The sequence below is a fragment of the Typopeltis vanoorti genome, chromosome 20, assembly GCF_054136105.1.
Source record: "Typopeltis vanoorti isolate ZY-2024b chromosome 20, IOZ_Tvanoo_1.0, whole genome shotgun sequence".
Taxonomy (NCBI): Eukaryota; Metazoa; Arthropoda; class Arachnida; order Uropygi; family Thelyphonidae; genus Typopeltis; species Typopeltis vanoorti.
The window spans coordinates 45,182,307-45,196,147 of record NC_143568.1 but is presented as its reverse complement, the minus strand read 5'-3'; the positions used below and the strand labels follow the sequence as shown (position 1 = coordinate 45,196,147).

Genomic DNA, 13,841 nt, shown 5'->3' with positions numbered 1-13,841 from the left:
GAGAACCTTTTTAATTAGAATTATCAAATACCTATCAAAATAGTTTTTAGAACACTAAATGAACCTTTACAAATACTGAGAAATGCAGAATAAAACGATTTATTGAAAAGATTAAAACTTGATATTATTAATATAAATATCAAAGCGTAATCGACACACCACGACAGGTGAGAATGCAAGTCAGCTAAATTCAAGCATAGATGCGCGGATATCTTGAAATACTGTGGCAACATGTCTGCGACAGGTAGGTCGATAGTCTGCGTCCCTTAACCACAACTCATCATAAAGCATGTTTTCAGTGGTGGTGGTGTAATCATAAAAATTGGACAAGATACTAATAGGTTAATGTACTCTACAAATGAGAGTAATTTTAGTCTAGACACTTGATTCTGGCTTAAAAGTGGCACTGTTTACAATCACGAAAATGTTTAATTTGTTTAAGCTGTTTAATTTAAGTCTCAGCTCTAGTAGAGTTCCAAGGGAGTGGAAAGAGGGCAAAATTATTCCTTTGCATAAGGGAGGTTCTAAGACTACAGTAGCAAATTATAGATCAATCAGTATCTCAGGCATGGTGGTGGTAAAAGTACTAGAAAAACTGGTGAAAAAAGAGAATTCAAGAATGGGTAGATAAAAATTTGATACTGTTCGAGTCAACATGGCTTTGTGAAGGTTCAGTCATGCCTTAGTAATTTACTAACTTTTTATAATAGAGTAACAGCTGAGTTGGATAAAGAAAATGGCTACATTATGATTTTGCAAAGGCATTTGACAGAATACCATATGGAATACCGTTACACAAATGAGGATGGATATGGTGCTGGTTAAGCGGATAAGAGGGTGGCTGTTGGACAGATATCAAAAAGTGGTATATGCAAGGGCAGGATTGAGGCAAAAACAGGTGACTAGGTGGCATGCCACACAGTTCAGTGCTGGGACCATTGCTGTTTAATTTGTACATAAACGATATAAGAAATAACCTGAAAGGAAATATTCAGTTGTTTGCTGATGATGCAAAATTATTTAGAGTAAAAGTTAATCAAGGCAATGTGGAGCTTGTAGGAAGATTTAAATAGGCTGTCAGTATGGGTAAAAGTTAATCGGTGTCAGTTTAATGTGGTGAAATGTAAATTTATTCATTTTGTACAACATAGATTAGAAGCATGTATTACATTGATGGCACTGTACTCCAGGAAATAGATGAAGCTAGAGATTTAGGGATGGTGGTAGACAGAATGTTAAAGTTTAGAGGACATAAATGCTAAGGTAGCCCATAAGATTACTTGGTTATTGAAGAACACATTAACAAGTACAGATAAGGAAGTTATTCCTCTATAGGAGAGATTGACTTCTATTTGGGTTTATATAGGTCAAATTTATTACAAACTAAGTTAGAAAATAGCGACAAGTTTCGCCAACTTTAGCTGTTTGGCTTTGTCAGAGTAAAAAATAGATGTAAGACAACTTAAATGCTAAAACTGTTAACTATAAATGAAGCAAGAACTGAATACAATTGTATTTTTACAAAAAACAGAATGCATACATCACACGCATGGAGCATGTATGATCTCACTTGCTATGTACGAACGTTCTGTAATTGGCAGCAAGATTTAATTCTGGCATGCTTAAAGATCTTATGAGGGTCTTCCAAATCTCAGGCAGAATTAATCCTTGGTTTCTATTTAGGTTTTGTTTTGAATGGATAACTGTTATGGCTTCTTTTATGATTCGGGAGCAAAAATCATTTTAAGCTTTTTATCATTATGAAGTTATTCCTCTTTATAAGGCCTTGATACACCCACATCTGGATTACTGTACTCAAGTGTGAACCCCTGGGTTTCTTGAGGATGAGGATTCAGAAGCAAGTGACCAAGATGGCGAGTGGCCTGTGGAATGTTCCCTATAGATTGAGTGTGTGTGTGGATTGCAGAAGTTCGTTGATAGGAGAAAAAGAGGGGATATGATAGACATTTCTTATAGGGTTTTATACTATTGATACAGGGGAAATGTTTCAGTACTTGGCTAGATTTTTTGCTTGGAGAATGGTGAATGAGTGGGAATTGCCAGAGTCAGTTGCGAGTGTTAGCCTGTTAAGGGTTTCAAGGAGAGGTATGACAGATTGTGTGGATAGATTGCATCTCCCTGACAAGTCTTAGGGCTCCATGAAGGTACTCATATAACTTATGAAATTATTTATAGCCATGGGCCAGCTATTAGTGATGACTAAGTTGGAGATTGGCTGCCTAATGAATTCCAAAAATTTAAGTCTAAAATGGCCTTTCATACATGAATAGGTGGGTGACAAATGGTCACATACTTTTAGAACTTTTAGTACCAAATCGTAGTTCAGTCGGTTTAGATGATGTTCTGATGTTGGAAAGAATAGAGTTAGAATCCCATCTAGGAAGTGAAGAACTTTTATTAGGGCTTTTCATCTGAAAGTGAGTTAGCCAGTCTCCTATGAAGGATGGAGGGATTTTCATCTTGGAACTCGGGCTTTAAATCTCACAAAACAAGCGAATTGGTGAAAAGAATAACACACCATACAGATACAGAACACCATGGGAATAAGGATTAACCACCTTATTCCATCAGATTTGGTACTGGGTGGTCTAGACATGTACAAAATCAGGAATGAAAGAAGTGATGGGTGCTATTCTTCCTGTGTTTCAATCCAATATATGCCATAAATATCTTTGGGGGGGGGGATGCAAAATTCTGAGCAGCTTCATCCACCTACTGCAAAACACTTAGTTTCTATATTCGTCTTTCAAATAATGTTGTCAATATCCACTTAATTTGTATAAATTTACTTTTTTTTTTTTCCCAGAGTATATTTTTAGTATTTCATATATATTTGCAAATTAAAGAATCAAGCTTAAATGATAGCTATGCTCAGGTTAAGTGTTGGCCTTTAAGAAAACTGGTAGGTAGGTAGGTCAGTTGGTTTTAGAGAATCCTGACTACTTATCTAGAGTCAGCCTAGATGGTAACAGAAGATCTCCATTTAAAATTAATAGGTTTGTTAAAATCAAGTGTTATATAGCTGTCTGTTTTTACTTTTACAGAATTTTAGGATAAGCTGTAAAACATCACATTGCTCAGGACTCAATTTTTTATGGACATAAAGTAATTCCAAAAAAATAAACAAAACAGAATGAAAATTGCAACATGGAGCATAACATGAGATATTTATCTCATTTATGTGTATCACTCATAAGAAAAACTGGATTAACAACTAAACCAAACCAACAAAGATTATGTGTAATAACAGAAACAAAGAAAACAAAAAGGTACTAAAAAAAGAAATTAATATATATATATATATACACACACACATACTGCTTAGAAAGAAGTCAACAGACACCACAGTATGAGAAATAAACAGGCATGGTGCCCACCTTAAGATGCAGGGCCTTCTTTCACTGTGATGACTGTAGCAATCTCACAGGGCATAATTTCCACAAGGGTATGATAGCAATCAATGGGAATTTAGGATCATTATTCCTGTAGGCATATAATGAGGTCCTGGACTGTTGTGGGGTAGACATCACCCTTGACTCCACCCAACACTACAGTTCACCCCACCGATGTTCAATAGGGTTGAAATCAGGGCTCTGTGGAGGCCAGTCAAGTGTGGTGACATTCATGTCTACAATACACACAGTTATAGTAGATGCCATATGACAGTGATTGGTAAAGAGACAATGGTCAGTTCTATAGAAACGCCACAAAGTAGAAAGCATTGTATTGTCCAGAATATTCAAATACCTCTCGGAGTTCAATATTTGTGGCACCACAAACAGAGGTCCAAAGCCAAACCAGGACCACACTGCCACCTCTGAATTTCACAGTTGGGGTTATGCACTCAGGTAAGAGATACCCACCAGAATCCATCAACACCCACACCTGTCAATCTGCTCAGTAGAGGGTTTAGCGTGATTCATCACTCCATAACACAGCTTTCCAAGCTTCCACTGTTCACACTCTATACACCACTAAAGATGACACTGCATGTTGGTTTGGATAATGTGGGGCTTACATATTGCAGTGCTACCTTAGAAATTCATGTTGTGAGCCTCAGTTATTCTGAATGTTTTTGTGTAGATTGATGTATCAGTCGATGTCCTGAACTCTGCATTCAACATGTCAGCCGATGAATGGAGATTTTTTGCATATCCTTCATATCACCCTACAGTCATATTCAGTGAGTGGTGGGTAGTGCACTGGAGGTAGCACTTGCAGTTTGACTCCCTGTGCTTAAATATCAGTATAGTATCAGATTGTTGACCTGGGATGGCCCAATTTGTCAAACAGATAGGCCTGCAACATGGCATTCTATCACAATGCCTCTTTCAAACTCAGTCAGTTCCCATTTCACCCGGACACAATTGCGCTGACTTGGGAGCATCATATTCCTCCAATTTATACCAGCTACAAGCACATGACTTGTTACATGGCACAATGCACCTTGCACATGAGGGCATCTTTTGACTTCTTTCCAAGCAGTGTGTGTATAAACCACACACACACCTACTATTCTTATGATATGCAATAGGAAAGGACAAAGTGTAATATAATAATGTATTACACTTTGTCCTTTCCTATTGCATATGCATTGAAGGTAAGTGCATACAAGTGACACTTATGATGCATATAATTTTTTGGAAGAGGCATGGAACACAAGAAATTCTAAAATGTATAGTTTTATAAAGTCAACAATCAGGTGTACAACTTTACATGATTAGCTTACTTAAGAAAGGTGATACCAATTATTATTTTGTTGTAACAAATTTATTTACATGTTAAAACAATTCAAAATAATGTGACGCTAATTTGTAATACAATTTTTATTAATTCCCAGGTATATCCAGAACTGACATTTTCAAAAATAAAAATCTCAACCCCTGGATGAGTGAAAACAGTTAACATTACACATATAAACAGACATTTCTTGCAAAAATTTGGTGACATTACTGCAAATGGGATTTGCAAGTCGCGTGATTTCTGTTACATTAGATTTAAGGCACTTCATTTGTATCTGGAAACTATTTTATATACTCCAAAAATACAATAGATTTATAAAAGGAAAAAATGCATTTCATGCATGGTATTTTGATTAAAAAAAAACAACTGGTTACAGAGCAAAAATAAATATAAAGAAATAAGTTGCTGTCAAAATGTAACATTAACAGAGTAAAACAGTATACAAATTGATGAGTATAATTACTCTTATTGCTCTTAAGTTTTTAAGAGTAATTTCAGATCAAATTTTTTTTATACAATTCACAACACAAATCAAGAGACAGGGTCAGCCTCTTTTCTGCACTTCAGTAGAGCACTAATGGCACAAAATTGAGAATCAGTATCCTGCATAAATTTATCTGTACAACACACAGGAAATGCATCAAGGTCCATGTCCACATGATACAGGAATGGAGGAAGAGTTAAACAAGTGTGGAAAATAATTTTTCCATTTGGAAAAAAGTAAGAATGCTCAATAATACATGTGAATTAACATTACAATTTTAACAAGATCATTAAATCAGATCGTTTCTGATAATATTTGTTTTAAACATTTGGCCACCAAGGAAGTTTCTAATACTGAAATTTAGTTTTGATTTTTGCACATTCATTTTAAAAATTGTTGCATTTAGGAATTATGCACAAAAAAAACCTTTAAACTTTGCTAGAGCAATAATAATACCCATATGAAAACCATCAGGCAAGCAGACTTTTTCTTTTTTTACTATCACTCACAGTTAAGCTAACAAAATAAACTATGATGGATGGATGAGAACAGTCCAAACTAACCCCCATCCTCACCACACACAGATGTCATGTTCATGATACTTCCACTTTAAAAGGACTGCCTGGGATATTGTCTTCTCCCCATTTCACTATAGCTATATGATCTCCACGCTCTCTAACAGCATAGTTGACTTGATACAAGTTGCGACCCATGTGTTTAACATATACTTCATCTGAAGGACCTTTAGGACCATATACAGCAGCATATAGTACATTATTGCCTAAAAAGACAATTATAGTTTTTTTTTTTAAATAAAAAAAAAAGGATATAGACATTTTAATTCTGCAATCATGCATTACAGAAGAATAGATAATACAAATCAGAAAAGAGTAAACTCCGTATGTAATTAGTTAATGAAATTTGTAAACACATCAGCTTTATACACTATAGCTGGTTCTTTTCGGATCAATGATTTAAACCACAGTTGACAACTAATATTTTCTATAATTTTCTGGATAAAAGTAATTAATGTACGACTATTTAATTCTAAATAATGATAAGCACTTGTATTATGTTATTAAAATATTAAAAAATGCATAAAACATATGCATGTTTATGGTCCAATACCTCAGCTCTGCTTAATTTATAATACACAACTCTGAGTGTGAAGGTGGATAAAGAAGAAAATTATTCTTATTGCTATTCACTGAAAAAGCACAATTATACAATAAAATGGCACATATTACAATAAACAAGAAGACAGAAATAAATACAAAGTTTGTGATCTGAATTGAAGGGACCTAACTGACAACACAGATAATATCACAAGGGGATCCATTTCAACTGCCCAAAAAAAACTCTACAATAAAGCATTTCAGATTACAGGTTATAAAATATACAAATAATGCATAAAATGACCTTAATATGACCTCTGCATAGAACAAATCATACAGCCTGTTGAATGCTCTTTTATATAATGAACACTTTGAAGATGGTTAAATGAGAAAAGCAACTTTCATGAAAGGTTGCGAGAGTATTTTTTATTTATAATTCCTGACATTAATAATCACAGAACCTATACTACTGTTACTATATTACTGCTTCTCATGTTGTAGATGAGAAGATGAAAACAGAATTGAAACAGCTGTAAGTTGTGATGTAATCCTTGTTAAACATTAGGTGAGAAAGGCTGTTCCAGAGGGCAGAGATAAAGATGATAAAAACAGAAAGTGGACTGCATGTGAATGTTTATAGTACACATACTGTTTGAGTGCAGGATGGTTCATAGACATGTAACATTCATCCTTTCTCCATCAAACAGAAACAGACATTGTCTGTGCAATATTGAGTGAGCTTATAAAAAAGGAATCAACCAATGCCCTCTTCTGAACAACCAGCATGTGAGAAAAGTATTCTAAAGTAGAGTCGATTTGGGATTTCTATAAGTTTAGTATCTGTGTAGAAGAGAGAGAGCTAATATCTAGAGCTGAAGACATATCAGTTTAAGGTTAAGGAAATTATAAGCATTTAATGTAGGAGAGGTTGGAGATAAATTAGCCCAATTTTGTCTGAGGATCTGGATATTATCAAAGATCAAATGGGATGAAATGAGATGTGAGAAAGAAAAAAAATAACAGGATTGTGTTTTGGCTGTACTGAAGTTCCAGAGTGTCTTACTTCAATGAAAGGAGTAGTGGAGGCATAATGGGGATTAACTGAGGGATAATGATGCTAGTTTAGAAGTTAACTGTTTGTTCCTGAAACAAACAGTTAACCTGTTGAAAGTTTATTTTTCGCTTGGTTAGACTATAATAAATTTAGTTTAATCCTTTATCCAAGAGTGAGCAAACAAAGTTTGCACCTGAAAATATCTTCACGGTTGAATATGGTGTTGTACTACCTTACTGGGGTAAGGTAGTACAACACCGGGCAACTAATAGCAAAGGTGGACCAAGCTAACAACACTCCTATCCTAGTATCTCCCATAATGCAAAACACATCTCCTTGCAGATATGTATAATGTTATGCATTAAGGGATTGGCCACTACCAGGACTAGTTTCGACCTTTATTGAGGTCTCTTCAGTGGGAGCCAGGCCCAGAGGTGGAGATACCAGGTAGAAGCAATAGCAAGATCATCTTTACCTATAGGAGTTGCCAAAAGGTGTGCACCTTGTGGCACACCTTTTGGCAACTCCTATAGGTAAAGATGACCTCGCTATTTATCTCCGCCTCTTGGCCTGGCTCCCACTAAAGAGACCTCAATAAAGGTCAAAACTAGTCTGGGTAGTGCCAATCCCTTAATGCATAACATTATACATATCCACAAGGAGATGTGTGTTTTGCATTATGGGAGATACTGGGATAGGAGTGTTGTTAGCATGATCCACCTTTGCTACAAGTTTCCCAGTGTTGTACTACCTTACCCCCAATAAGGTAGCACAACACCATATTCAGTCCTGAAGATATTTTCAGGTGCAAACTTTGTTTGCTCACACTTGGATAAAGGATTAAACTAAATTTGTTATAAACAGTTAACCTGCTAGTAATTAAGCATTTCTGAAGCAAGTTTTTTGTTGCCATGGAAGTCATCATGAGCTGTGTAAGCTCATGATGACTTCCATGGCAACAAAATCTGTAGAAGAGAAACCATTATGGTGAATACAGCTATGGGATTAGATAGTATACCAGCTCGAGTTTTACATGAAGTGCTAGGAAATTGCCAGTGCCTTTGACCACATTGTTTAATCTAAGTATTGGCTTTGGGCTAGTCCCAAGGGGTGGGAAAGAGGGGAAATAGTTCCATTGCATAAAGGAGGCTCCTAGACCGATGTAGTAAATTACTGAATAATCAGCATATCAGGAGTTGTTGTCAAGGTACTGGAGAAATTGGTCAAGAGCAAAATACAAGAAGAGATAGATGGAAATGGGATACTGTATGGGAGGGCAACATGGTTTTGTGAAAGATAAGTTGTGCCTCTGTAACTTGCTCATGTTTTATAATACAGTGACATCTGAGTTGGATAAAGGTAATGGGTTTACAGTGTTACCACTGGACTTTGCAAAAGGTCTTTGACAGGATACCACAAGAAATTCTAATAAAAAAACTGCACTGCTGCAGTTTTTTTTTAAAACTAGTGGCATGCCACAGGGCCATTACTATTTAATTTGTATATGAATGATATATAGGAAAGGATCTGTGTTGTTTGCTGATGATGAAAAATTGGGTAGCACAATAGTTAATACATACTATGTTAAAATTATGCAGGATGATTTGGATAGATTGTCAATCTGGGCAAAGAACAATGAATGTCCATTTAATGTGGCAAAGTGTATTGGTTATGCATTTTGGGATGAAAGATTACCAGCTGCATACTACATTGATGGAAATGTACTGGAAATTGATGAAGTCAGAGATCTGGGAGTGTTAGTGGACAGGGAGTTAAAGTTTTAAGGGCACATAGCAAAAGTGGCTAAAGCAGCTCACCGAATTACTTGGTTACTGAAGAATACTTTGATGAGCAGAGACAAGCAGGTTATTTCTCTTTATTGGGCCTTGATAAGACCCATTTTGACTACTGTGCACAGATCTGGTCACCTGGGTTTCTTGGCAATGAGGAAGAGGTGAAGAAGATCCAGAGGCATGTGACCAATATGGTAGCAGATCTATGAAATGCACCTTACAAGAACAGATGAAATATTTGTGGGTTACAAAAATTGGTTGGCAGGCAGAAAAGTGGTCATATGATTGAGACATACAAATTGCTGAAGAGTTTTTGCAAGACTAATACAGAGGAAATTTTTTAGAACAGGTCTGATGGTGGGAGGACTAGGGGCCATCTTTGAAAGCTGAGCAAGCATGTAGTTAGCAAGGGTGTTAGACTAGATTTTTTCTGCTTGGAGAGTCATGAATAAGTGGAATAGGTTGCCAGAGTTTGTTGTGGGTGTCATAACTGTGAGTGAGTTCATAGCCAAGGATCACAGATACTGCACAAATGTTGGATAGTACTTGGTTCAGGGTTTCCTCGATGAGTCTAAGGACTCCAAGAGTAGCTTGTAATAATAATAATAATGTTAGGACTCTGAAAAGCATATCACAATAAGGAAGAGGTATATAGTATCACCAAAACTACAGATAAGATCTGAAGCTGGTGATATAGGAAAAGATGTACATTTCTTTTAGAAGGGATTGCCAAAGAAAGAAAACCATCCACCAGAGCATACAGTAAACAACCGGAATGGAAACTGACCACCCTGTTACAGAAAGTGAAAGAAAGAACATAGGGTGGCAAACTACTGAAAAGGCTTCTATGCCTTATCCAATCAAATGCCTTGGAAATGTCAGCAGTGACAATATGAACTTCTGTGAATCTTTTCTATGGTAGTACCATGCACAAGTCCATACATCCGTGATGTGAGCGGAGATTCCTTATGGATGAAGAGTGATGAAATCCCTGCTGGTTGTCAACGAGAAGTTAACAGGTAGTGAAGAAGTTGAATGTTGATAACTGATTATTAAAAGCAATGGTAGACATTTCTCTTTTCAGGAAAAGACTAAATGTAAGTTTATTTCCAGGCTGCTAGTGTTTTCAAGGAGCACTGGCTCCTGTCGGTCAGCATGGACATTGCCTGTGAATATCCATACTGACATCATCTGTGATGCTAGTTTGGAAATTAACCTGTGTTCAGTTTGTTCCTAAAACAGTTAGCCTGCTAGCAATTGAGCAATTCTGAAAGAAGTTTTAATGCTTATACAGTCTATGATGACTTCTACAGCAACTAAATCTATAGAAGAGAAACCATTATAGGTATGATTCTTGAGGAATTTTTTCTGAGCCTTTTTGTCAGTTGATCTCTAGCACAAGTAAGTGGGTTCTTCCCCTCCTGGAAAAAACTAGTTTTTTCCAGGAGGGGAAGCAAAAATGACCTTCAACTAGCAAAACTGACCATAGAATGAGCACAAAATGAATTAGCATCAAGGTTAGGAATGCTGCCATTTATCTAACATGTTGTAAGAATGTACTGAACCTTGGGGTAGTAAGAAGTGGAGACTAGCTGCATAATGATTTTAAAAAAGTTAGAACTAAAAGTGAATTTTTTTTTGGTTAACGAAAAAGTCATAAACCTACTGTACAATAGTACTGTGGGTGGGGAACTAGATTATCTAATCTAGTTCCCTAGTTTCAGAGACCAAACATTGTAATTTTTCAAGTTACTTCAAATGAGCAAAGTTGTTTCACACAAAGCAACTAAAAAAAGGTTTTGGGCATAACTGGAGTTAAACCATCAGGACCAGACAATTTTTTTTATTATCATTTTGGTATGATAGGAGGTGATTCTTCCAGGCAGGATATGATAACTAGTGTTTTTTTTTTTTTTTTTTTCCCAAGGAACACTAGCTCTTGTCAGATGGAGATGTCCATTTTTTCAGCATATTGCCAACTGTGAATTGTGTAATGCCTAATTGCTGCATAATAAATTGTCTATGAGACAGATAATGCAAATACCTCACACCAAAAAAAAAAAAAAAATGACTTATTTGCATAAATTGTTGCAATTTGCTGCTGTTCATTGCAAAGACCACAAAAAATTACATCAAGCATCATGAATATGATCAGGATTGGCTTGTGGAACATACTATCTACTCTAAATATAGTCCTTTGGAAGAAAACTAATCATACTCAGGAGCAGATTTCCAATGGAAAGGCTTTACAGAGAAGGTTGTCAGGTATTATTATCGACTTGCCTTAATCTTAAACCAACCTAATGGTCTGCATTTATCACTTTTATGGGCAATATTGCTCCTCAGTTCTACTCATCATTACTAAAATATGTAATTTTTCTGTTATGTGAGGGCACGATTCTGGTCTATTCATCAGAATAGACTGGGGGGGGGGGGTTCTACAAATGATAAGTTGAACTCCAACATAAGATGAAAGTATTAGTTCTGTGGTATAAAGTGTGCTGAGCAAGCCATATTTGGATCACTACCTGCAGCTTCAGTAACCTGAATTTTGATGAAGTGCAGGAATTCGGTTAAAGAAATGCTTTCAAGCCTTCAATATGTTGACTGTGATGAAACAGGGTATTCTGAATTACAGTCCATTAAATAGAAGGAAAAGAGGCAACTGGATTGACACATATATATATCAAGAGAGAAGCTTATCTGTCTACAAAAGTACACTTGACTTTCATTACAGAAAACACTACCATAACAAGCTCACTCATATTTTTTTGAATAATGACTTCGCATGTAAGAGAAAACCAAATATAATTTATTACTCCTATATATTTTGCTCAACATGTCATCAGCTTCTTTCAGGGAGAAGACAGAAGAACTGGTACAAAATTTAAATTCTGAATATAAGAATGAGTCATACACATAACATCATGTGTTTCAGTCACAGATGTCATAAGAGGAAACATTATTAAAGTTCAGTGTAGGAACAGATATATGAGGATGGTCTGAAAAGTTATCAGCCTAACAATGAAGAAACGATTTATAATTTCAAAATTACTTTTATTTTTCAACATAATCTCCCTTAGGACTAACACATTTATTCCAATGATGCTCCAGCACCATTATCCAGTCCTGTAGTGGTTCTCAGTAAGATCTGCAAACTACCCATCTATAGCTGCAATCACCTCTTGATTCAAAGAAAAATGCTGACCAGCAAGGGAGAGTTTTAGTTTTATGAAGCAATAGAAGTCAGAGGGAGCCAAATTTGGGAAATACGGTGGATGTTCCAACAATTCATAGTGAAGATCCCTTAATTTTCCCATTGCCAAAACACTTCTGTGGGCAGGTGCATTGTTCTGATGAAAGATGATTTTTCTCCTTCTGCAAACCAGGTCTTTTCTCATGAATTTTTCCATCTAGTCTGGTTAAAAGATTGAATAATATTCCCCGGTTATTGTTTTACCCTTTTCAAGATAATTAACAAACAAAATGCCTTTAGCATCCCAAAACACCGAGCCATGACTTTCCTGCTGATGGAACCAACTTTGTCTTCTTTGGCACTGAACAACTGGATTCTGTCCACTGTTTTGACTGCTGTTTGGATTCTAGTGGGTAATGGTGAATCCAAGTCTCATTCATAGTAATAAATCAACACACAAAATCAGTTTTATTCTTGTTAAAATGCTCCAAGCACTGTTCAGAGATTTTCATGAAAGTGCGTTTTTGATCTGCTGTAGGCAAGCGCGGCACCCATCTTGTGCAAAGCTTTTTCATGTGAAATTCTTCATGCAAAATATATCCAACAGGTTCTTTTGAAATGCCTGTAGTCTCAGCAATTTCATGCACTTTGACTCACGGATCATCCAATACCATATCATGCACTTGATCAATGATTTCTGGTGTTGTTACACTTTTTGGATGTCCTTCACTTGGATCATCTTCAAAGTTGGTATGGCAACGTTTAAACTCGGCAGTCCATTTCTTATTTGTCAAAAATGAAAGAGAAGAGTATCCATAAACTTTACTCAATTTTATCCATTTCAAGGGATAGAGACAACATTTTTGCTTCAGACAGCTGTATAAAACAAACTACTTGATAGAATGACTTGCAATTTCACATTGATGCTTATGACAAATGTACCAACTTAGAAAAAAAAAATCTTGCCGATAGTGATGCCATCTATGGTTGAGGTCAAGAACTTTTCATACCACCCTTGTATAATTAATTTAAAAATAATAAATAGATACCAATATAAAACAATTAGCAGCAATCACTTCTCAAAACTTAGAAATAGCCTGTCCAATTAAGATTAGGATAGCAGCATAGGACTTCACACGATTCAAAAAATAGACTATCAAAGTTGACCCTACTATAGTGTAGTAGGGTCAACTTTGATAGTCTATTTTTTGGTACGGTTCCAGTAAACACTGTGTTTAGTGTTGATGGCATGAAAAGGCCTGAAGCTTTGGGATCCAAAATTCGTATATAATCTTGATGTTCTTTGATTCTAATAGAAGCAGAACAGTCAGTCTTTCCAAAGTAGCAAAGATGAAAAGAACAGGGTATTTGATAAACACCAGGCAAGAATAAAGGTGATAATGTATCTGTGATAGGTTGTAAGAAAGATGACAAC

At 35.9% G+C, this 13,841-nt stretch overlaps 1 protein-coding gene across 2 annotated transcripts in view; it reads right to left on the bottom strand.

Annotated features, from left to right (window-relative positions):
* Nucleotides 1-4,832: 4,832 nt before the first annotated feature.
* The window catches only part of LOC150095403 (filamin-A-like), a 640,838-nt gene continuing 631,829 nt past the window's right edge, over nucleotides 4,833-13,841 (bottom strand). For both annotated transcript variants that reach the window (XM_090410722.1, XM_090410723.1), the window contains one exon: nucleotides 4,833-6,029. In XM_090410722.1, coding sequence (XP_090266848.1) covers nucleotides 5,842-6,029 — 188 coding nt within the window. In that variant the 3' untranslated portion in view covers nucleotides 4,833-5,841. The remainder of the gene's footprint in view (nucleotides 6,030-13,841) is intronic.